Here is a 25,822-nt window from a genome sequence, read left to right on the forward strand (position 1 = left end):
GGTTGTTGCACTGATGGAATCAGCGAGTCCATCAAGGTTGATCATCGCCCCCATGTTGCTGTTAGGGTGCACAGTGTTTTTTCTGGTTCTGCTCATCTCACTCAGCTTCAGTTTATGCAAATCTCTCCAGGCTTCCCTGAATTCCCATCCCTCCTGGTTTCTAATAGAACAATAGTGTTCCATGACATACATATACCACAGTTTGCTAAGCCATTCCCCAATTGAAGGACATTTACTTGATTTCCAATTCTTTGCCACCCAAACAGGGCTGCTATGAATATTTTTGTACAAGTGATTATTTTTACCCTTTTTCATCATCTCTTCAGGGTATAGACCCAATAGTGGTATTGCTGGATCAAAGGATATGCACATTTTTGTTTGCCCTTTGGGCATAGTTCCAAATTTCTCTCCAGAAAGGTTGAATGAGTTCACAGTTCCACTAACAATATAATAGTGTCTCAGATTTCCCACAACCCTTCCAACTATGATCATTATCCTTTCTGGTCATATTGACCAGTCTGAGAGGTGTGAGGTGGTACTTCAGAGAAGCTTTAATTTGCATTTCTCTAATAAGTAATGATTCAGAGCAATTTTTCATATGATTATGGATTGCTTTGATCTCATCTGTAAATTGCCTTTGCATATCTTTTGACCATTTCTTATTTGGGGAATGGCTCTTTTTTTATATTTGACTCAGTTCTCTGTATATTTTAAAAGTGAGTCCTTTGTCAGAAATATTAGTTGTAAATATTGTTTTCCAGTTTACTTCATTTCTTTTGATCTTGGTTTCAGTGGTTTTCTCTGTGCAAAAGCTTTTGAATTTAATGTAACCAAAATCATCTAGTTTGTTTTTAGTGATGTTCTCCATCTCTTCCTCAGTCATAAACTGGTTCCCTTTCCATAGATCTGACAGGTAAACTAGTCCTTGATCTTCTAGTTTGCTTATAGTATTATTTTTTATGTTTAAATCTTGTATACATTTGGATCTTTTCTTGGTATAGGGTGTGCGATGTTAGACTAATCCAAGTTTCTGCCATACTAACTTCTAATTTTCTCAACAGTTTTTATCAAAGAGAGAGTTCTCATCACAGAAACTAGACTCTTTGGGTATATGAAACAGCAGATTACTATAATCGTTTCCTGCTATTGCACTTAGTCTATTCCACTGATCCATCACTCAATTTCTTAGCCAATACCAGACAATTTTGATGACTGATGCTTTATAATATAATTTTAGATTAGGTAGGGCTAACCCCCCTTCTTTTGCACTTTTTCTTTTCATTAAATCCCTGGAAATTCTTGACTTTTTATTTCTCCATATGAAGTTACTTACAACTTTTTCTAATTCATTACTTTTTTGGAATTTTGATTGGTAGGACACTTAAACAGGTAGTTTAGTTTTGGTAGAACTGTCATTTTTATTATATTAGCTCTACCTATCCGTGAGCAGTTGATATTTGCCCAGTTATTTAAATCTGATTTAATTTGTGTGAGAAGTGTTTTATATTGTTTTCAAAAAGTTTCTGAGTCTGCCTTGGCAAATAGACTCCCAGGTATTTTATAGTGTCTGAGGTTAGTTTGAATGGAATTTCTCTTTCTAGTTCTTTCTGCTGTATCTTGCTAGTCATATATAGAAAAGTTGAGGATTTATGAGGGTTTATTTTATGTCCTGCAACTTGACTAAAATTGCTAATTGTTTCCAGTAGTTTTTTGGATGATTTCTTGTGATTCCCTGGATATCTGCAAAGAGTGAGAGTTTTATAGAAGAGGAGTTTTTTGGATAACAGAAGATTTAGTACCGTAAAGTTGGAAAAAGTAGGAAGGTGTGGCAATAAGTCTAGGAAGTGAATTTTGTTCATAAAGGCAGGTGACTGGAAGATACAGGATGTACTCTTTTTTTAATTTTTTTGCAAGTCAGTGGGGTAGACTTGCCCAAGGTCACACAACTAGGTAATTATTAAGAGTGCGAGGCTGGATTTGACCTAGTAGATCCTCTTGACTCTAGTGCTCTAGTGCTGGTACTCCATCCACTGCAACACCTAGCTGCCCTGGGATCTGCTCTTTAGGTTTTAGTGTAACTCTTAAGATCTAGGAGATATTGAAAGTGAATGACACAGTTAGGGAGGTGATATATTTCTGCCCGGAAGGCTGCCATGTCCGATGCATAATTTTTTTTCTTTATTATTTTATTTTATTTTCCTAGTAACATGCAAAGGTAGTTTTTGACATTCATCCATTTACAAATTTATGAGTTCCACATTTTTCTACCATTCTCCCTTTCCTCCCCACTCCTCATGTCAGCCAAGAATACATTACAATGGTGTTTAATGTATTTCCATATTAGTCATATTATAAAAGAGTAATCAGAATTAAGAAGGGGGGGAACCATGAGAAAGAAAGAAAAATCATAGAAGTTTTAAAAAGTGAGTGAGTAGTGTTTGCCCTGCATTCAAGCTCTATAGTTTTTTCTTTGGTTGTGAATATTTTCCATAATAGCTTTCTGTCCTTGATCACTGAACTGCTGAGTGGAGCTGCATCCATCATAGTTGATTGTCTCACGATGTTGTGTCTTCTCTTGGTTCTGCTCATTTTACTCAGTATGAGTTCATGCAAGTTTTTCCTGGCTTTTCTCAAGTCCTACTGCTCGTAGTTTCTTACAGAACAATAGTATTCCATAGCATTCATATTCCATATCTTGTTTAGCCAATCCCCAATTGATGGGCACCCCCTCAGTTCCAGTTCTTTGCTCCTACAAAAAGAGCTACTATAAATATTTTTGAACATGTAAGACTTCCCCCCCCTTTTTTTTGTGATCTCTTTGAGATACAGACCTAGTAGTGGTATTGCTGGATCAAAGAATATGCACAATTTTATTGTCATTTGAGCAAAGTTCCAAATTGCTCCCCAGAAAGGCTGAATCAGTTCATAACTCCACTAACAATTCAGTAGTGTTCCAATTTTCCCACATCCTCCCCAACATTGATTGTTTTCCTTTTCTGTCATTTTAGCCAATCTTGATAGGTGTGGCATGGTTCCTCAGAGTTGTTTTAATTTGCATTTTTCTAATCAATAATGATTTGGAGCATTTTTCCTATGACTATAAATAGCTTTAATTTCTTCATCTAAAAATTTCTTGTTCATATGCTTTAACCATTTATCAATTGGATTTGTAATCTTATAAAATTTGTTTCAGTTCTCTGTATATGTTAGAAATTTTAAAAAATTTTCAATCAGTAAAAAATCCACCTTTTCCTACCCTCATTGAGAATGAAAGAAAATCAAAGCTCTTTTTATATAGATGGCTCCTCAAGCACAACATGTTCATGTTTTGACTATGTCCAAATAAACTAAGTGCCTCATTCTGTGCTCTGAGGCCTTCACCTCTCTAGCTTATTTTATCATTAATCTAGTAGATTGTTGATGGTGGTTAAAATGATCAGAATTTCTAAGTTTTTCAAAGTTAGCTTGTTTTTACCAAAAAATTGATTATTGTATAAATTGTTCTTCTAGATCTATTATCTTCATTTTGCTTCAATTCACATGTCTTTCCAAGTTTCTCTGAAAGTCATTCCCATTTCTTAGAGCACAGTAGTATCCCTTCTCATTTATGTATCATAACTTGTTTAGCTGTTCCATTGATGGGCACCATTTGAGATTCCTTTCTTTTTCTACCTTAAAAAAGACTATAAATATTGATGTAGATATTTTTTGCTTAGGATTAATTTCCCATTTAATCTGTATTTCTGTTAATTTCTTTTTCCTTTTCCCCATTCCTGTTTCCCCATTGAGTGAAATGTATTTCTATATCTAACTTTGTGTGTATGTTATTCCTTTCTTCTTTGATGAATTCAGATGAGAATGAGGCTCAGGTGTCAGTTGCTCCCTATCACTCTTTCCTCCTTGTTTGTGTAAATGTCTGCTCTGATTATATGAGAAAAATTTCCCCTAACCTTCCCTCTCTTTTCTGCTCTCTTTCCATTCTTCTTTGAAGATCATCAAAATATAATGAACCATGCTGAATGTCCTGGGAATAATTTGGGGAGTCAGGAGGTGATTTGGGTCTGGCTCTGTGCCATTGGGAGGTTGGGAAACCTATGGAAGTAACCAGGGATGGTTTGTTTCCACTCATCCTGTCCAACTTTTTTTATTTTGTTCTTTAAGAAACTATCAGTGATCTATAAGACATGATGCTTATGTTTAGTCTACAGTTCTGGACTTTCTCATCCCTTACTTCTGATCTGTAATTTCCAACATTATTTTGGCCGTCTTTACCTTTGTGTACCTTTGGAAGTCAGAGTATCAAAGTACATGTTAACTTAATTTGGAAGGTCTTAACAAATATAATTTCTCTACCACCTTTACTTTGCAACAAATATTGACATTTAAATTGTAATAATTTTCATGGTCATCTTTTTGCACATTATAGAGTCCATATAATGTGGGTTTCCTAGCAAAAGTCTCTTAACAGTAAAGGTCATGAATTATATGAGTTTACTAGCAAGTGTTTCTAACAGTGAAAGCCATAACAACAACAACAACAATAATAGTAATAGTAATGATCTTGAATCCTTATTAGTGAAAACTCTGAATAATGTAGACCAAGATTGATGTAAGCTACATACTGACTGGGTCATGACAACAGTGATCAGTACAAGGCTTCATTTGCCCATCACTCTAGCCAAAACAGACCTGATGGCACCCAAGTATCTGGGACCTGAACCCAGTGATGAATAGAGTAAATTTCAAAATATTGGCCAGTCTGCACTAATATACAGCTCCTCCTTTTTTTACTTTATTGTGGAGCTTTGGGGGGGGGGGTCTTTGTAGGAATTCCAATATGTTGTCTAATAGTTACTGCCCTGTTAGTATCCCACTTTGATTATTAAATTGCTTATACTGGAGCTCCATGACTTCTTTCTTCAGAATCTTATTAGACCTCTTTTTGGGGGAAGCCTTGTTGAATATCCCACTCTACAGGAATTTTGAGGAAAGACACTTGTTATAATGTAATGTCTCACAAAATATTCCCTTTGGACCTATAAAAGTTTTTTGTATTTAAATCACACTATTAAGTTCAAAATAAAGACTCTACCTGTTCTCATAGGCTTCAATGAATTTTATTGCAATCTCTATGAAGATCACTTTCAGATTTATTTATCCAGTTCTAATTTTTCTTCCCACTTTGATGTCTTTAACTGTCTATTAAGACATCTTGAGCTGAAAGTCCTGTAGATATTTTAAAATACATGTCTTCCCTCCTTGAACATTACTACCATTCTGGTAGAAACCCAAATTACCTTACTGTTGCAATATTCTGATGGTTGGTTCTCTCTCAGCTCTAGGTGATTTTTCACTCAGTTGTCCAAGTGAGCTTTCTAAATTAGCACAGGACTGACCATGTCAGCCTCATTCACATTCAGTAAACTCCAGTAATTCCCTAACACTTCCAGGGTCAAACATAAAATCCTCTGTATGGCTCCATGGCCTTTCATAGTCTAACCCTTTCCTATCTTTCTGGTCCTCTAGATTGTATCCTCCCATGTGCTCTAAGATACTGACTTCTTTGGTGTTCCTTCTACAAGACACTTCATCCCCAGCTCTGTAGTTTTTATTGGCTGTCCTCCCATGTCTGGAATACTCTCCTACCTCTCCATCTCCTGACTTTTGTGGCTTTCTATAATCTCAGCTAAGGTCTCACTTTTTACAAGAAGTTTTTCCTCATCCTCCTTAAGTTTAGTCTCTTCTCTCTGAGATTATTCATGTGTGTGTATATATATATATATACATATATATGTATATATATATATATACATATATATATATTACCTTTTATTTCCCCATTCTGCTGTCCTTGAGAACAGAGACTGTATTATATTTCTTTGTATCCCTAGCACTAAGCCAATGTCTGGCACATGGTAAATGATTATCAGTGTTTCTTGACTTGACTATTTAGGAAAGGCATTTGTTCCTTATATTGTTAATTTTTTTAAATTTTATTATTCATAGAAGAAAAACAACAGTGAAGACATTATGTATTTATGCAGACTACAAATCAGATGAAAGCTATACTCCAAGCAAGATCTCTGTCAGAGTAGGAAATAATTTTCACAACCTTCAAGAAATCAGAGTAAGTTAAATTATAGCTTTTCAAATGTAACCTTTTTTAGTCCTTTGTTTAGTAGAATATTATAATTAACTATTTGATAGAAACAAATTATTATAACTTGAAAGGACAATTTTAAATATTTTTTAAAATACAGTTTCTGCATATTTCTCTTTTGGAGCTATTTTAGAAATATTTCATTTTTCTTTCTTTAATTTACTCAATTTATGAGGTTTTTTTCATATTTTGAAAATTTAAAAACAACAAGTCTATCCTTGACACTTTTACTAATAAAAAAAAACCTTGACTAAGTGCTATGTCTTCAGAGCAACATTAGGAAGTAGGTGCTGTTATTATCTCCATTTTACAGTTGAGGAGATGGACACAGAAGTTGAGTGATTTGCCAAAGGTCACATAGCTAATAAGTGCAGGGACTAGATACGAATTCAGATTTTCCAGGCTCCAGGTTCCATTCTCTAACCACTGTGCCACCTCATGGCATTATCTTGGAAGGGAATTTATTTTTTTGACCAATCAAAATTCCTGAGTACTCATGAAAAAGCTTGCCTATACACCTCCACATAAAAAAGTCTTTTCAACTCAGAATATAGATTGAGGCTAATGGGCTATGTTTTATTTTGTTTTGATTTTGTACATGGCTAATATACATATAGGTTCTTTTTCTTTTTGATACCAAATTGTGTTGAGCCTTTCATTGTTCATTTTAAAATACGTGTGTTGTATCTGATGCATACCTCACTTCACTTCTTCCTCCATATTGTAGTATATTTCTTTTCACATATTCTAGTCATGAGAAATTACAAGTTACACTCCCTTCTTCTGTTAATATTAATGTATTCCTCTTTTTACTCTCTCTTCTCCTTCTCTTACATCCTTTAGAACAGCATAATTTATCTATAAAATCTGTTTTTCATATTTAACTCTCAATTCCCTTTGTAGACATTAGATTTGTGATGGTTTTCTTCTTCCTGTTAGACTGTTAGCCTTACATATGTGTTATTCCAATTTGTAGTAAAGCATTCTAGTCCATTAAAGGTCAGTCTTTTTCCTTGTAAGATTATATTCGGTTTTGCAGAATAAGTTATTTTGTAAGATTTTTGGCAGTTTTTATTTATGATTTCTTGAAATCTATTGTCCAGGATGTTATTACCATGGTTTTGGAGCATACAGTACTTCTTAAATTATGATTTCTCCTTGAGCTGTTTTCCAGGTTAGTAGTTTTTTATGTCATATAGTTACATTATTTTCAGTCTTCTGATTTTGTTCTAATATTTCTTGCTGTTTCATAGTCGTTGATGTTTTGTCTTTTCTCATTTTCAGAACATTGAGTAACATTTGCCACTTTATGTTTTATGCTCTTCTCCCTTCACTTCTTTCCTTTAGATCTTTCATTTAATTTTCTAAAAATCTCTCCCTTTTTTATTTTAGGTATTCATATATAGTCATTGTGGAAGGTCTATATTTTTCCTTACTTATTGCTTGTAGGTTTTTAATGTGGCACTTGCTCTAGGGTGCATTTTGGGGCATCTCAAGATATCATTCCACATTGGTATTTTCTTTGGTTTACTCATATCTTTTGGCTTAGTTTTTTAAATTAGTACTTCATGTCACAGCCAAGTTCTGCTTCCTGCTGTGCTTTTAGGTGAAGTGATTACCCTTGCTTAGTCTCTTCCTGGGTCACCAGTATTTCTCCTGACCTCTTTTGCTGTCATTGTTAAGTGGGTTTGGATTTCTGAGGCTCAGTTTGCTTGAATCTTTAGGGCCTCTCTCGTATCTTAGATTAAAATACTAGAGAATTCAGAATTCTGTGGTATCCTGACATTCCTAGTGCCCCTGACATGGATTCCTGACCACCCTAGGATTTTCTGGTAGTCTTTTTCTGCTGCCACTAGGTTAGAATTCTGCAGGTTACATGTTTCTGGTCTCAGTTGGGGCTGGGAGGCCTCTGGAATGATTGCTGAAGCTGCCAATGGCTTTGTTGACTTCTGACTTTGCTGCTGTCCTTGGAAATATGGATGACTTTTTATGCATTTCTAGAATGTTACTTACTGACGTTTCTCAGTAGACGTAATGATTTTTCAGTATGATAGGATTTTAGGTTTTTGCTGAAGTAATGACTGTGAGAGAACAGAGCAGACTCTAACATACTTTTACTTTTTTTTGTTTGAATTTCATCTATGTGTAGGCTTTTTTTCATTTCATGTTTTTGTTCAAAGCCCTTTTATATTTGTTATTTAGTGGTGATTTATGAAAATAAGTAAGTTTTGATTCATTTGGAAGAGGTAAGCTTGGACTTCTTGAACTGTCCACTAGATGTCATTGTTGTCTTTAATTGCTGGGCTTATGTCTTAATTCTCATAATGTTCACTTTCGATAGCGGTGTTCTTATTTCACATTGGTTTATTTGTTTTTACACACACACACACACACACACACACACACACACACACACACACCCTCTGTGTGTATACATCCCCAAACATATAAAGTATATATTTATGTGTGTACATATATATGTGTGTGTGTGAGTATACATACATATGAACATGCAAACTTAATAGATACCCATATTACTCAAGTAATTTTTTAAAAAGAAATTTTAAGTATTCTTGTATAGGGTTTCTAGCTTCATGTATTAGGAAAAAGATATTTTGAACTCTTCTAAAAACATTACTTTTGGTAGTAATTCAGTAATTCAAATAGTTTAAAGCTTTATTTTTGATTCAGAGTTTAGAGGTAGCTTTGCTTTTATGTAGCTGATATGGTAAAAATAAAGTATAAAAAATTTCAGAAAATGGTAGAAGAAAATGATTCTTTTTGGTAATCTTTATTTTAAGTTTGACTGTAAGACTACCTACTCACATAAAAGCACACATACAGACACACACATGCATGCAAATGGACATGCACTCATATGAATATTTCCATTATCTTCCACCATAGCACTAAATACATCCACCACTAAATATATATATTCATAGAAGTTGTGTCCATTCAGAGTTAGTTGGAAGAGCACATGCAACCTGTTTGCCACCAATAGACCAAGAACTTTGCAGCTGTAGACTGTAATCATTGAATAAGATGGTGCTCAAAACCTTGTAGAGAATTTGGCTGGTATTTCATTATCTTCCATTTGATGAAATTGTTTGACCACTTTTCTACTTTTATAAGTTAAGGAAAAAGAATAGCACTGTTTTCTTTTAAAAAAGCCAAGATGAGGAGGATACTAGGCATATTTTCAAATTCTTCCGCTCAAAGTTCTACCTTACTTTGCTTTATTGCTGGTTATTCTGCCTGAGTCTAATTAAATTTTTAAAAATGTTTTTTTCTCCCATAAATGTCTCCCAGTGTACAAAATTTAGTGTGTATTATACATTGTTCTGATTGATTTCTTCATATGATTCAAATCAAGAATCCTTTATTGAGCACTTAACTATAGTCCTGGACTGTGCTAAAGAAGCACAGGGGATACAAATAAAGATCCAAAATTGTCCCTGCCCTCAAGGAAGACTGTGGGTCACGGGGAAGAAAACATGAAAATGATGTACAAACAAGCCATCTACAGGGTAAATTGGAGATAATCAGCAGAGGGAAAGTACTAGCATTAAGAGGAACTCAGGAAGCCTTCTTGTAGAAAATGAGGGTTTAGCTGGGACTTGAAGAAAGTCAGAGAAATGAGAGAGAGAATTCCAAGCATGGTGTATGGCCAGAGAAATGAATAGGGGCAGGAGTGAAGTATCTTGTGTGAGGAAGAGCAAGGAGGCTTGTGTTGCTGGACTACAGAATCTGTGGAAGAGAATAAGGTATAAGAAGATTGGGAAGGTAGGGTGGGGTCAGCTTAATTTGAATTGTAAAAGCCAAAGAGAAGATTTTATATTTGATCTTGGAAGTATTAGAGAGCCAGTAGAGTTTATTGAATGGGAGGGGAGGACAGTAACATGGTCAAATCTACACCAAATGTTGTGAAATTTAAGTCACTTATTCAGCCAAAGGAAAGACTTGGGGGCAGGGAGCCAACCAGTGGGTTATTGCCCTGGTCCAGGAGTGGGGTGATGAATGTATGATAGAGATAGCAGTATTAGAAGAGAAAAGTTGTGGGCAGGACAAAATCTTTTTGAAGTTCTTGTACCAAATTTGGATAGGGGGAGTAGGAGAAAGTAAGTCCAAAATGATACCTAATTTGTCAGTCTCTGCTTTGTGCAAGGCAGTGTGGTTTAAGCTCTGAGGATGCTAATAAGAAAATGGAGGCAGTCTTTGCCCTCATGGAGCCTATAATCTAATGAGAGATGAGAGTATTGCAAGGGGTGGGGAGGGGAATACCTAGCAGTTGATAGAAAATGAAGTCAACTGGAAAGTTTTGAACATTCCATAAAGGGCAACTTTAGATGGTGTTTATTGCTCCCCCCCTTCAGCTCTTCAGAGAGGAGAGGCAACTGGAAGTGAGGAGGAGGTGTTAGTATCAAAGCTGAACCATCTCCATGATGATGAGATTTAAGGTGATGAGCTTATCTTCAGGGAGGCTTGATTTGATGTTCCTGAGATGAAATCAAGAAGAGCAGCTAATGGGAAAGAGATGGTGACATACTCAAAAGAGTTGGAAAGTTAGGAAAGTTTTTAGGGAAATATGATTATTTTAATTTTGTACATGCTGTTTACAATGTCTATAGGACATCAAGTTTAAGATTTCTAATGCACATTTGGAGGTATGAAACTGAAAGTCAGAAGAGAGGGTAGGACTGGAGAAATAGATTTGAGAATCATCTGCAAAAATGATATGGGAGTTTTGGGGATCATCATGAAAAATAGTAGAGAAGGAGAAGAGAGTAGGGACCAGGGTAGAGTGACGGGGTATATTCACAGTGAGCAGACACCATCTAAAAGGAAAACCAAGAGAGAATATATAACACACACAAAATAATCTTAGAGACAAGAGTATCAAGAGTGAGATCAACAGTATCAGAGGTGTGTAGAGAGGTCAAGAAGGATGAGAATGGAGGAGGTCTTTAGATGTTTTTATTAGTGATGATTCCAGGTTCGTTTTATGTTATATAAAATAAAAAATGATCTTCATTTTCCTATTTACAGGTAATAATATTAATTTAAAAATTTGTGGTCAGAGAAGAGAAAAATTTGCTGTCCATTTTTAAGTTTTTGCAAGGCAAACGGGGTTAAGTGGCTTGCCCAAGGCCACACAGCTAGGTAATTATTAAGTGTCCGGATTAAGTGACCAGATTTGAATCCAGGTACTCCTGACTCCAGGGCTGGTGCTTTATCCACTGCGCCACCTAGCCGCCCCTTGTTCATTTTTTAGGTCTTTTTTTTTTTCCAAAATATTTTCACCATATTAAAACTAAAATATCTAATATTCATTCTACATTTTTTTCCATTTTTCTCAAAAAGTTTGTGCTTGAAGATCAGGTTATTGTATTGACATCAAAAAGCTTTGATGCTCCCAGTGCTCCTTTACAGATAACCTTACAGATAAACTTAAAATGAAAGTTTCCTTCATAATACCAGAAAGTTGTGTGAACTCTGCTAGTCCAAGTAGGTTATTTTGAAGCAGTAACTAACTGGAATATATTACATGTTGTTGTTCCATCATTTTCATTTGTGGACCCATTTGGAAAATTTTCTTGGCAAAGAAAAGAAAGAATGGTTGCCATTTTCTTCTCCAGTGCATTTTACAGATGAGAAACTGAGGCAAAAAAAGGTCTAAGTGAATTGCCCAGGATCACGATAACTAGTTCATGTCTGAAGCCAGATTTGAACTCTCCAGGATAAGTCTTTCTGACTCCAGGCTTGGTACTCTATCCACTGCACACCACTTAACTACCTTATTACATTCTACTTGTTTCCAAAACTAACTTTCCCATAAAGACTTTAGCTTAAATCATGGTCTCCCTGGGCCAACTCCAGTCATCCTGATCTATATCTTACCATTGGACCAGATGCGTCTGGAAGAGAAAATGAGGCTTTGCCCAGCTTACCCCTACCCCTCAATTAAATCCAGTTCACTTGCAAGTCATGCCATCTTCTTCCTGATGTCATGATCCTCTTTGAGAGTGAAGGTCAAACAATAACAACAACTTTTCCATAACACATCAGAGTTAAATAATTCAGGATTACTGTAAATTATTTGATTGACATGTCTTGCTTATACTTTGAGTGAGTATATTACTCTAAGTGTGTTATTCAGCTAACCATTCAGAATATGTCATGAGGTTAGATTTTCATTAAGTGGCTATGCATGAGCAGAGATATCATCAAACAAAATGTCCTCCCTTGAATTTGTAAATTCCTTCTGTTTTAGTGCTATCCTAGTGTTTCATTTTACATTTTAGAAAATTATGTTTTTTTATTCCTAGAAAACAGTAGGTGTGTAGGGAATGGTTTCACATTAAGAGCTAAGAATTTAAGTTGTTATTCAGAAAAGTCTGAATTTCTTTTATTTTTCTGTTTTTGCAAGACAGTAGGATTAAGTGACTTGCCCAAGGTCATACAGCTAGGTAATTAAGTGTCTGAGACCAGATTTGAACTCAGGTCCTCCTGTCTCTAAGGCCAGTGCTCTATTCACTATGCCACCTAGCTTCCCCAGGTCTGAATCTCTTAAAGGAAATTTTTTCCACAACACTTGTGTGACTTCTTAAACTTCATCAAAATTGACAGTCGTAAATGTTAATTAAAAACCATCTTTGAGATTTTCAACCACAGGAACAAAGACTTAGAACTTTAAGGGACATAATATGGAAGAAAAAACTGGTCTTCAGCTAGATGAAGGGTCTTGTTCAGGGCCTGGTCTCATAAAAAGTTAGTAGCAGAGTCAGGGTTTGAACTCAGGCCCCTGGATTCCAAAGCCATCCTTTTTTTTTCACTCTACCAGATGACTGTCAGAATTGAGCGTGTCAGCAACATGTTTTTAAGAAACATCCCAGGGGTGGCTAGGTGGCGCAGTGGATAGAGCACTGACCCTGGAGTCAGGAGGACCTGAATTCAAATTTGTCCTCAGACACTTAATAATTACCTAGCTGTGTGGCCTTGGGCAAGCCACTTAACCCCATTTGCCTTGCAAAAACCTAAAAAAAAAACAAAAATAAAAGAAACATCCATGCTTCTCCCTGTACTCAGAGTGAAGAATATGAAGAAAATCCATACAGCATTGGACCTTGAATAACTAAAAATGGTATTTGGAAATTAAAGAGGAGAGACAAAAACTCCAAAAAACTTATCAGTAATATAAAATATAATGTGTTATGAGTAAAGGAACTGCTAAAATCCTTTATGAAAATTGAATACAAGAACACTTTTCAATTTTAGGGAGATAAGGAAAGCATGGAAATGCAGGATTGTACCCTTGTTGAAAAAGATTTCATCAAATAGAAAATTGGATGCAAGAAGTTCTCGATTTGAGAGAATGGCCTACATAAAATCAGTCAACAATCATGTATTAATTTTTCTCATTTTTAAAAATTCTGAATTTTAATTATCAACTAAAATGAACACTTCTATAGAGACAGTAGAAAGCAAGGATTGAATGTAAAACTATGTGTATTATTGCAGCTTACCTTTCTAATTATATAATATATTCAAAATGTTACTTTCAGAGCTGTCCTTGACAGTTATTATTTCTGCCCTGCCTTTTATTTCCTTCTGTACACTTAAAAAACGTTTTAATAGCCTTTCTCCTGCCCCTTTCTAGGGCTCCTCTTTGCTCCCCTTTCCCTTTCCAAATTCCTTACCCCTAAATTGAAGAAAAGAGAAACCAAATTTGAATAGGTAAGTAAAACAAATTCCCAAGTTGACAATGCAAAAATTCTGCAACTCATTTTGCAACTTGTGTTCATCAGTTACTTGTCAGAAGATGTGTAGCATGTTTCCTGATGAGTCAGTGCACTGATTGCATTGATCAAAATTCTTTAACTTTTTCAAAATTGTCTGTCATTGTAATGTTGTTAATATTGTATAATCTGATCACATCACTCTGTCATTTCATGGAAATCTTCCCTGGGTGTGCAATAACATCCATTCCATTTTTTATACCACAATTTGTTGGATTATTTTCCAGTTTCTGGGGACCTCCTTAGTTTCTAATTTTTTGGCAATACTAAATAAAAAGAGCTACTGTAAGAAGTTTTGTACATATAGATTCTTTTTCTCTTTGATCTCTTTGAATTATAGGCATAATAGTGGTATTGCTAGGTGGTGTCACAGATAGACTGCTGAATTTGGAGTTAGGAAGACCTGTAAATCAAATCCTTCCCTTCACACTCACTAGCTATGACCTTGAACATCATATAGCTATTCAGCCCTAGTTTCCTCACCAAAAAATGGATACAATAGCACTATATCATGCTTTATTAGCACAGTAACTTCATAAAATTATTGTGAGGATCAAATAGCTTTGCAAACCTGCAATAAACTCTTTATTTTATTATCACTGGGTTAAATTGCATGCATAGCATAAAGACTTTGGGTGGTTTAATTCTAAATTGCTCTTTTAGCAGTCTCTTCACTTGCCTGTATCCCCAAAAACTTTCCAGCAGTTACTATTTTTCTTTAGTTGTTATCTTTAACAATCTGATGGATGTGAGATGAAAGCTCAGAGTTTCTCTAAATTATTAGTGAATTTTGAGTATTTTTTCATACCGATTGGTAGCTTCCTTTGAAAACTGCCAGTGCATATAGTTACCATTTAAACATTAGTGAATGACTTTTGTTCCTATATATTCAATGTAGTTCTTTTTATGTCTTTCACATGAGATCTTTATTAGAGTAAATTATTTTAGAGATTTTTTTCCTAGTTAACTGTTTACTTTCCAATTTTAATTACATTGATTTTGTGTAAAGACTTGAAAATTTTATCTAATCAAAATCATCTAATTTATCTTCTGTCCTTTCTCTTATTTGATCAAGAACTCTTTCCTTATTCATAGTTATGAAAGGATTAATTTTCTTATTTACTCCTCTGATTTGTTCTGTGTATGGCCTTTTTAGACCTTAGTTATTTGTCAATTTGGAGCTTCTCCTGGTATATAGTGTGAGTGTTGATCTCTACCTAACTTCTGCCAGACTGCTTTATAGTTTTCCCAATAATTTTTATCAGATAGTAAGTCCTTTTTCTAGAAATTGGGGTCTTTGATTTTATCAGGCACTCTTGATTTGTTGCTCTCCTTATACTTCAGCTTCTAAATCTGTTCTTCTCCCTCCATCCTATCTACCTCTCAATATATTTTCTCAAGTCATTACCTTTAACTTGACTTCCTTTTTCCTCCCTCTCCAACCTCAATTCAGCATTTAACTATTTCAAATCTTCATTCTGCTCTTGAATTTCTTAGCCCTGGCTTATGACTGGAAGAGAAAGTGAGGCTGGTGACTTAACTTCACCCCCTTACTCAAATCTAATTCATGTGCTTGTCATGGCATCATCTCCCTGATGTCATGGTCTTTTTCAAGGATGAAGGCCAGGGGCAGCTAGGTGGCACAATGGATAGAGCACCGACCATGGAGTTAGGAGTACTTGAGTTCAAATCTGGCTTCAGATACTTAATAATTACCTAGCTGTGTGACCTTGGGCAAGTCACTTGACCTCATTGCCTTTAATTAAAAAGAAAGAATGAAGGCCAAATAACATCAGCTCTAGTCATGCTATCCAACCTCAACTGGGCCCTCACTGCAGCAAGGTACTTGTTTTATTCCTTCCTAGGTGATTCCTCATCTTATTCCTATTGAAGCTAAGGGGTTACAGAAGCCAGCTATATCTTTCTCAAGCCCATAGTACCTCCTTAGTTGAGAACCTTGCCATTTATTTGACAGAAAAAAATTGAGACCTTTTGATGCAAGTTCCATCGCATTCTCTTCATATCAAAACTCCTTGAGATCATTTTCTATTCTTTCTTCCAACTTATCAACTATGACCGTTCTCCTAGCCCAAGCCAGTCCCTCTACATATGTACTCAATCAAGAGAGTACATCCTCAATCATCAATTTTCCCCCAAATCTTTCCTTATCTTTTTCCTTCCCTATCTCCTTTAAACAAGTCTCTTCCATTCTTAAAAACAAGGTTTTCATTAGAACTTTCTTTCTCTCATCTCCCAAGCTAGCATTCTATTTCTCTCTTTCCCCACTTTTTCTGAGTCACATTTTAAAAAAAAGTTTTTCTATACTTACTACTACTTCCTTTCCTTACATGTTCTGGCTTCCATACTCATCATTCATCTTAAATTGTTTTCTCCAAAGTTACCATTGATCTTTTCATTGCCAAATCTTTTCTAATTCTTAATCCTTTTCAACTTATCTGCTGCTTTTGACTCTCTCTCTCTCTCTCTCTCTCTCTCTCTCTCTCTCTCTCTCTCTCTCTCTCTCTCTCTCTATATATATATATATATATATATATATATATATGTTTTCTTCTTTGGGTTTTCATAGCGCTTCCCAATTTGTTTAATAAATACTTGCATATTGATTGTCTATGTTGTCTAATTAATCTGTCCCATTGATCAATCTTCCTGTTTTTTAACCAACCCCAAATAACCCAACCCTGCCTATTCCCCCCCCACACTTGACGATCCTCTAACCCTGGCCTTGTTATTCCTCTAATAAGACATCCCACCCCCAATTTCTGCATTTTTATTGTGTCTACCACAGGTTGAATCCTCTTCCTTCTCATCTCAGACTCATGACTTCTCTGGGTTCCTTCAAGTCCCAGTCAAAATCCCTCATTCCTTAAAATATCTTTTTAAGTCCCTATTAATATTAGTGTCTTCCCTTTGTTATCTTCAATTTATCATCCATACAACTTATTTGTCCAGGGTAGCTTGCATATTGTCTCCCTCATTAGAGTGGGAGCTCCTTGAGAGAAGGGGCTGATTTTTTTTATTGTTGTATTTTTTGTTTGTTTGTTTTTTGGGGGTTATTTTTTCATCTCTCAGCACTTAAGATAATAACTGGCACATCACAGGTGCTAAATAAATGCCAGTTGACTGAATGACTTAAAATATTCTTTTCCTTGAGTGATCTAACGACATGCAAAACAAACCCCATTTAATGCAGTGTGCATAGATCAAATCTTGGGGAAATATTTTAATGTTTACTTAAATATTTAACATAAAACAACTTTTTGACATAAGATATTTAAAATAATTTAACAGAATTTTAAGTCTTTTTCTCAAATTGTTTTGCATGTGTATGACCTTTCTAATATTTTGTCTCTGTAATAGCCAGAACAGGACTGCAGCTTTTTTATCTCTTACCCTTGATTGGTTCATTTGGTATTGATACATAGTTCCTTCTATGATAAAATATGTTCTGCGATACATCAGTACATATTCCTCTCTAGTCCTTTTATTTTTATACTTATATTTTTTCTTTTAAAAGTTTTATTGATGCATTTTATTTTCCCAGTATTTTTATTTATGCATATATATCCCTTCATTTCCAAATATATACTTTCTCCTCTCCCCAGAGAGCCATCATTTGCTAAAAAGAGAACAAAAATAAGAGTTTATCATACAAGTCTAAAATATGTGTTCCATATAACCTCCTATATCTTCAAAAGTGGGAAGTGTATTTTCTTCCTTCTTCTTTGGGGACAAACTTGAAAATTATAATTGGTGTTCAGTTTCTTTTGTTCTTTCCATTTTTATTGCTCTAGTTGGGTATAATATTTTCCTGTTTTTATTCACTTTGCATCAGTTTATGTCTTCCCATGATTTTCTGTATTCTTCTAATTTATTGTTTCTTTATTAAAATTTTGATGCCTTTTTACAGACTTTATTTCCCATTATATCTTATTTTTCCTCTTTCAGAGAGTTATGCTTTATAATGAATAAGAGAAAAAGAAAAAAAAGGTTAGCAAAAATAATATGTCAAAAAATTTTGCCTTTAAGGACAATGTACCACACTGGTAGTACTCTTTGTCTGCATTGAGATGGAGGGCGGTAGCTTTTTATTTTACTATTTATTTTAGTGCCAGCTGTGTTCTAATATTTTCATTTCACAATATTCATTTTCAATTACTTTATTATTGTTGTTCTTTCCACTTAAGACTATTGTAATCATTTTAAATTTTTTCCTGGTTTAGATTCCTTCACTTATATCACTTCATATAAGTGTTCTTAATGTATGTTCATTATACTCGTCATTTATTAGAGCAGAATTGTATTGCATTGTATTCCCATACCACAACTTTTTTATCTATTTTTCCAGTTGATAGGCATTCTACTTTGTCATTAAAAAAAAAATGCTGTTCAACTACATTAAAAGCTCGTAGGACTTGGAATATAATATACTGGAAGGCAAAAGAGCTTAGAATGCAACCGAGAATCAACTACCCAGCAAAACTGAATGTCCTCTTCCAGGGAAAATGATGGACTTTCAATGAACCAGGGGAATTTCACATATTCCTGTTGGAATGGCCAGAGCTGAACAGAAGGTTTGGTCTTCAAATACAGGACTCAGGTAAAGCTTAGAGAGTGGAGGAGAAGGGGAAAATATGAGGGACTTAATGATGATGAACTGTATGTATTCCTGCATAGAAAAATGACACTGGTAATACTCATATGAACCTTCTCAGTTAACAGAGCAGGTAGAAGGAGCTTTTATAGATGAAGCACAGGAGAAAGCTGAATTTGAAGATAAAATGTGGTGTAAAAATGGAGTCAATAGAAAAAAGGGAAATGTAATGGGAGAAAGAAAAAGGAAAGGGGGAATAGGCCAAGATATTTCATATAAGATTTTTCTTTATTACAATGAGCTATTGCAATGATATGGAAGAGTGGGGAAGGCAAGGGGGAATGAGGAAATCTTTGCTCTCATCAGAGGTGGCTAGGAGAGGAAACAGAATATATACTCAATAGGGTATAGACATCTGGAGTAAGAAGAAGGGGGGGCGGGGGAAGGGGTGGGGATGTGAATAAAGGAGGAGAGGATGGACCATGGGGGGAGAGTGGTCAGATATAACACATTTTCTTTTTTATTTCTTGCAAGGGGCTGGGATTGGAAGGCCTATCTGGGACCATAGGGCCAGGTGAATGCTGGGCCTAAGGGGTGGCATGGGGGCTCAGGGCCTCTTGGCCCCAGGACCAGGGATCTGTCTGTTGTGCCACTCAGCTACCCTACAGCAGAGTCAGAGTGAAAGGAGAGAGAAAATATAGTACATGGTAGTGGAGAAATATGAAAGGAGGGAGTTGCGATCAGCAATGGCAATAGTGGAAAAATATGGTAGTAACTTTTGTGATGGACTTATAAAGAATGTGATCCACCCGCAACAGAGTTGGTGGTGTTGGAACACAGACTCAAGCATATTTTTTATTCTTATTATTTTTTTTGGGGGGTGCAGGGCAAATGGGGCTGGGTGGCCTGCCTGGGGCCGCATAGCAGGGTGATCATTGGGTGTCTGAGGCTGGATTTGGACCCAGGTGCTCCTGGCTCAAGGGCCAGTGCTCTGTCCGCCACCCGACTGCCCCTACTATTATTACTATTTTATTTTATTTTGGGTCTGTTTTTTTCTTTTTTTTGATTTTTGCAGGACAATGGGGTTGGGGTGGCTTGGATGGGGTCACACAGCTGGGTGATTGTTGGGTGTATGGGGCCAGATTTGGGCTCAAGTGCTCCAGGGCTGGTGCTCCGTCCACTGCACCACCTGACCATACCTACAATTATTACTATTATTTTTTTAATTTTAATTTTTTCTTTCCCCTTTACTTTATTGCTCAAGTGAGTCTATATTTTTGGGGGAGGGGGTATTTTGTTTACTCTAACAAAAGAATATTTTATTAATGTATAAAAACATTATTTGTACAAAATGAGAATAAATAAATAAATTTAAAAAGAAAAAAATGCTGTTAATATTTTGGTATAGATGAGACCTTTATCTTGACCTAATTGTATTATATTCCTACCATTAAGATCTCTTTGTTAAAGAATATTAATATTTTAGTCACTTAACAAAAATCCAGACTACTTTCCAGAATGGTTGGATCAATTTACAAGTCTTCTATCTTTCCATACCTTGCCATCTTTTATTATCTTTACGTCCTGGCAACCTTATAGTTGATTTGATTTACAATTTTCTAATAGTGATTTGGAACAGTCTTTCATATGGTTTTTAATATTCTACAATTCTTTTGAGAAATAGTCATTCCTTTGCTTTGATATCTCTACTTTGGGATAATTGAAGTTTCTTAGAAGAAATCTGAACCTTATAAATTGACTCTTTTAGTTGTCTCTTTCTGAATTTATAGTTTTGGTACTGAAGCCATTAGAATTGACTACCTTGTTCTTGCCAATGTCATTGATCCATGGAGAAGTTGATTTCCTTACTTCAGTATTTTGTGCCATATAAAAATTTTGAGATATTTCATTGCTCAGAAACCTTTGGTGACTTTTCATTTGTGACAGAATAAGTTCCAAATCCTTGTCCAAACATTTATAGTCTTCCATAATCTTAGATTATTCTGCATTGTGAATCCTTCATGGCAGTTGTCGCAGTCAACTATTTACTGTTCTCTATATTTTCCCTATTCATGTATTCAGCTTGTGTTTGACTACTACTATTTATCAATCTTCCTGCTCCACATGACCTTAGAATTTAGTTGGGAAGATAAAGTGTGTGTGTGTGTGTGTGTGTGTGTGTGTGTGTTTGTTTGTGTGTGTGATACAAGGTAATATTGCCCAAACACATGCTCATAAAATGACAAATCTGTAGACGCTTTTCCTTAGAAATTTTATGCATCTTTCAAGGCCTAATTCAAATACACTTTCTTTCATTAAGCCTGCCTTGATACCCTTACTGGACATGCTCTCTTTCTTTTCAATTTTCATAGTACTTTTTTTTACCTCTCAAGGACTCAGTTCATTCATACTTCATCAGATATGTCATCTCGTTGTTGTGGACAAATTTCATAGTGTAGATCACAAACCAGCTACAGCTTTTATCCTTTGTCTTGTCTTTGTATAGAAAGATATATCCATCGTGCTGTAGACCTTTCTCCAATCATTTATTATTTCATTCTTATTTATAAAAGGCTCAGGCTTTCCATAGTTAATCTGGGTTCTGTCCACTGCCCATCTCCCTCATCCTCCCTCTAAGATGGATCTTCTAATATACTAATCCTCTCTGGACAAGTAATATTTTTCTTCCCCTTTATTTTCTAGCTCATCTCATTTGAGCAACTATAGGTTCATTGAGGAGACTTAGTAGCATTCTGGGACTTGGTGCAATTATCTGTTATCATTTATTAACATTCTGAAAAAGGATTTTAATGAGATCAGATGAGTCATGTGGAACAGTAATTCTTCTAGTACTTCTTCCTTTACTTTTGAGAAAAGCTAATTTCTTTTCTTTTGAAATCTTCCTTCTTTTGAGAGCTTGAAAATATATCCCTAAATGCCTATATAATTTTGTCACTTCCAGCAAAAAATTTTTTCTGCATACTTGGTCAGATTCAGATGCTCTTCCTGACTTCATCCCCTTCAGGCCCAATGCTTTGACCTTATAAGGTATAGTCATGCTAAAATGATAATCAGGTGTGGTGGTCTCATTCACAATGTTAGTGAGAATAAATCATTGTAAAAATACTGGCATAATTGTTTTGTATCTGTTTCATTTTATATCATTTTAATCTACAAATAGTTTCATGATTTGCCATAGCTGGATGTCAAGCCTAGTGTATAGCTTTCCTTCCCCTTCAATTGTTTATTATTCTGTGAGGAAATACTACTTATAATTTTGCATCATCTTCCTTGTATTGGTTTGAAAATGAGCTATATTCAAAACCAATATTGGCCTTAGCTGCTGTATATCCATGCCCACAGGAGGTTACATATTTGATGGTTGTGTTGGAATCTTTTGCCTCCTCATTATCAGATCTACTTCTCTTTGATTTATCTTTAAAGAATGATGTATTTTTTCTCCATTTTTCTTTTTTTGAAGTTAAAAAATTAACAAAATGAATTGAGTTGTAACTAATATAAATATATTTTATATTGTTTCATCTTCTTTAACATTTTTTATTAACTTGTCAGTACTCAATAAAGTAACCTTTTAAGCCACAAAGAACAAGATAAAGAATTGTGTAATAAACTAAAAATTTGTCATGTACAGTTTTTAAAGTAAATGTTTATTAAATTTAGCATGGTATCACCAAAATTGTCACATTTGTGTTCCCTTCTGTATTTTTTATTTTTTCCAAATATTTTAAGATTTATTGGTACTTTTTAAAAAATCTTCTAACTTATTTTCTCCCTGAAGTCCTCCTTATAAGTTATGCCCAGGTTTTAAAAATGCCTGCATTACTTTATACCTCTTGAGTAGTAGTACTAAACTCAAAGAGGATCCCCAAAACCACAAATTTATATCATCTATATTTTACTTACATTTATTTTGTTAAACATTTCCCAATTGTATTTTAATCGCACTTCAGCTACATTACAGGTGTGATACTTCTGTTTCAGACTTTCATTAATGAGTCATCCACAAGGTAGGAGGTATTTCAAAATCATGATTTGACTTCTGCTTTGGGTACAGTACTAAGATCTTACCGAATTATTTCCCTTCATTTTTTTTTTTTGTAGTTGTTACTATATAACTTCCTTTCCTAGTTCTGCCTATTACAATCTATATCCTAAGGATATAGGCAGTATGTCTATATTTGGGCATACAAATCTTTCCATTTTCTCTGTCATATTCCATAGTACTCATAAATCTAAAAATAAAATTTCATAGTATTCATATTCTAAAATTCATTCAGCTATACCCTAATTGATAGGCAGACATCTATTTTGTTTCCAATTCTTTATCAGGACAGAAAGTGCTTCTATGAATATGCTTATATGTATAAATCATTTCCCTTTTTTCTTTGTTTCTATGAGATATGTACCTACAATTTTGTTAGGTCAAAAAGTACATGTAGTTTAGTGCCTTTTGGGGTAGAGTTTCAAATTTATTTCTAGACTGATTGAATTAATTCATAGCTCTGTCAGTAGTGCATTAGTGCACTCTGTCTTTTTTAAGCAAAGACTATTCCCTGTTTCTTTTTTCATTTTCTAATCTATTGGAGTGAGGTTATTTTAATTTACATTTCTATTATCAGTGATTTTTGAATTTTTTTGCTTTTTTCCCATCTTTACCTTTTTTTTGTCACTGATTTTTTTTTTTTGCTATATTCACTTGTTTGACTATTCACATAGAGCTGATTTTGAAATAACTTATGTATATAATTAGGAATTTGTCTTTTTTTATTTTAAATTTTATTTAAGGCAATGGGGTTAAGTAACTTGCCCAAGGTTATACAGGTAGGTAATTATTAAGTGTCTGAGTCTGGATTTGAATTCAGATTCTCCTGACTCCAGGGCCAATGCTCCATTGCACCACCTAGATGCATCTAATTAAGAATTTTGTGTCAAGATATAGTCAGTTTCTTTTTTCTTTTCTTTTTTTGATGTTGTCCCATTCTTGGCATGTTGAGTACTTTTTGACTCTTTTTTTGAAGAACATGATTGTGATACATAGATATAAGATAAGGCATCCTGAGTAGGCTATAAGTCATTAATTACTTTCATTTCTTACTCTTAATACCTCTTTCCTAATAATCCTCCCCATATCTACTTTTTCATACAAATGAATGAGTTTCAATATTTATGTTGACTTAATTTTGAAGACCATGTCAAGATCTTCATAGACTTTCTCAACTTTGCCATCTGTAATTTAACTCATAAATCACAGTTACCTTCATGGTGTTTTTTTTTTTATTATATTTGTCATGAGCTTTAGAAGACAGAGGTGACTAAGTTTAAATGATGTTTTTTTTATTGCCTTTGATTACATGATGAAACCAAGTCTTTTATGAAATTCCTGTGAATCATTTAGCTGCAGTTTTGTCTTTCTGTTTCATTTATATCAAGACTGTCAGTTAGGAGTATGGTTCAACCTGTTCTTTCACTTGTTTGTTAATCTTTGGACAAATCTCACCCATTAAGGAAACCACCAATTAATTGTTGTTTATAGATGACCTAAGAATTGTATTGTTTTAGTATCCTCTCCTGTCATATTCTAATATGAAATAAGTCTAGAAAGATAGAATGATGCCATATTTGGCCTTAAATGTTACATAAGGAAGTTTGTGTTTGTGTTTTATCTTAAAAGCAGTAGGGAGCTACTGAAACCCCTTGAGCAGAAGAATGACATTTATAATTTTGCTTTAAATGTATTTATTTGTCTTTTGTATTGAGAGTAGACTAGAGAAGTGAGGCACTTGAGACAGAGGATTTTTTTTTTTAACTATTCCAATATTTTAAGAGAGGGATTTTGAAGACCAGGGTATTGACAGAAGGGGACAGGTGAAAGATGATAATCAAAAAATTTGACAACTAGTTAAAGATGGAGCTGAGGGAAAGTGAAGAATTGAAGATAATGGTTCTGAGGCTGTGAACCTAATGGTAATTTTTAACAGAAATAGGCAGCTTAAGGAGAAATGGGGTGGGTATAGGTTAAAAATTGAGTTGTAGGTACCAGGGCAGGTACTCTGTCCACTGCACCACCAAGCTACCCCATATTATATATTTTTTTCTGATGATGTTGGAGATCTGGAGTTTGGCTAGAAAATTCCTGAGACTTTATTTATTTTTTATTCCTTTTGCAGGTGCTCTTCTTTATCCTCTTTCTAATAGATAGGAGCAGTTTTCATTTATAATTTCTTGAAATATAGTGTCTAGGGTTTGTTTTCTTTTTTACCCCAATATTCCAATGTATTTTCTTCTATTTTTTCAATCTTTTGTTTGTGTTCTAATATTTCTTGTTATTTCCTAGAGTCATTGATTTCTTTTTTTTTTAATAACAAACTTTATTTATTACAATTGTAGGCAATGGAGTTGAGTGACTTGGCCAGAGTCACACAGCTAGGTGATTATTATGTGTCTCAGCTGAGATTTGAACTGAGGTCGGAAGTGAGCTTCTGATTTCAAAGGCTGGTGCTCTATCCACCACTGTACCACCTAGCTGCTCCAAGTCATTGATTTCTTTTTATTCTGTTCTAGATTTCAGGAATTCTATTATTTGGGTAAGAATTGCCAGTTTTTCTCCTAGGCTGTTTATTCTTCTTTCAATTGTGTTATCTAAACATTTTATCTCTTGCTTCATTTCTTCCATGTTTTTAGGTCTTCCCTGTAGAAAATCTAAATTTTCTTTGTGACACTGCTTACAGTTATCATGAGATAATCATTTCTGTTAGACAAACCTCTACATTTGCGATACTTTTTTAATATTGGTGATGTTTTTTTTGATTTACTTATTTCTTGAGCTTTGCTTATCTCTTACTACATTAGGAAAAAAGAAGACGAAACTTTTTAATAAATCTATATAGTTCCGCAAAACATGTATTTTTCAGGCTTTATCTTTTAGTTTTTCATCTCCTTTCAGGAAGTGGATAATATGCTTCATTATTGTTACTCTGAAAGTTACTAGAGTTGTTAAAAACCTTTCAAAGTTATTTGTTGACAGTTAATTTTCAAGTGCTCTTTTATAGCATATGGAACAGCAGTAACTACTTCTCTAAGCAAAGTTGTATTAATTTCAAACTATGTGGAAAAATTTTTTTAATTGTATTATAAAATATAGTACTATAGACTTATAATTGTGTGGTAATAGCATTTAGGGCTTTGTTCAAAATTGTTAGCAGTCATACACGTGAAAAAGATGGATATTAT

The 25,822-nt window shown here is 34.6% G+C and overlaps 1 protein-coding gene across 12 annotated transcripts in view; it reads left to right on the forward strand.

The window, feature by feature from the left end:
• Nucleotides 1-25,822, forward strand: part of ANAPC10 (anaphase promoting complex subunit 10) — a 694,704-nt gene that overhangs the window by 545,459 nt on the left and 123,423 nt on the right. For 5 of the 12 annotated variants that reach the window (XM_074229216.1, XM_074229212.1, XM_074229215.1 and 2 more), the window contains one exon: nucleotides 6,007-6,127. In XM_074229216.1, coding sequence (XP_074085317.1) covers nucleotides 6,007-6,127 — 121 coding nt within the window. Of the gene's footprint in view, nucleotides 1-6,006; nucleotides 6,128-7,263; nucleotides 7,335-13,820; nucleotides 13,898-18,325; nucleotides 18,578-25,822 lie in introns of those variants that run through there. The other 7 variants (XM_074229218.1, XM_074229221.1, XM_074229217.1 and 4 more) reach the window with 7 other exon arrangements.

Source organism: Macrotis lagotis, chromosome 3 (genome assembly GCF_037893015.1).
Source record: "Macrotis lagotis isolate mMagLag1 chromosome 3, bilby.v1.9.chrom.fasta, whole genome shotgun sequence".
Classification (NCBI taxonomy): domain Eukaryota; kingdom Metazoa; phylum Chordata; class Mammalia; order Peramelemorphia; family Peramelidae; genus Macrotis; species Macrotis lagotis.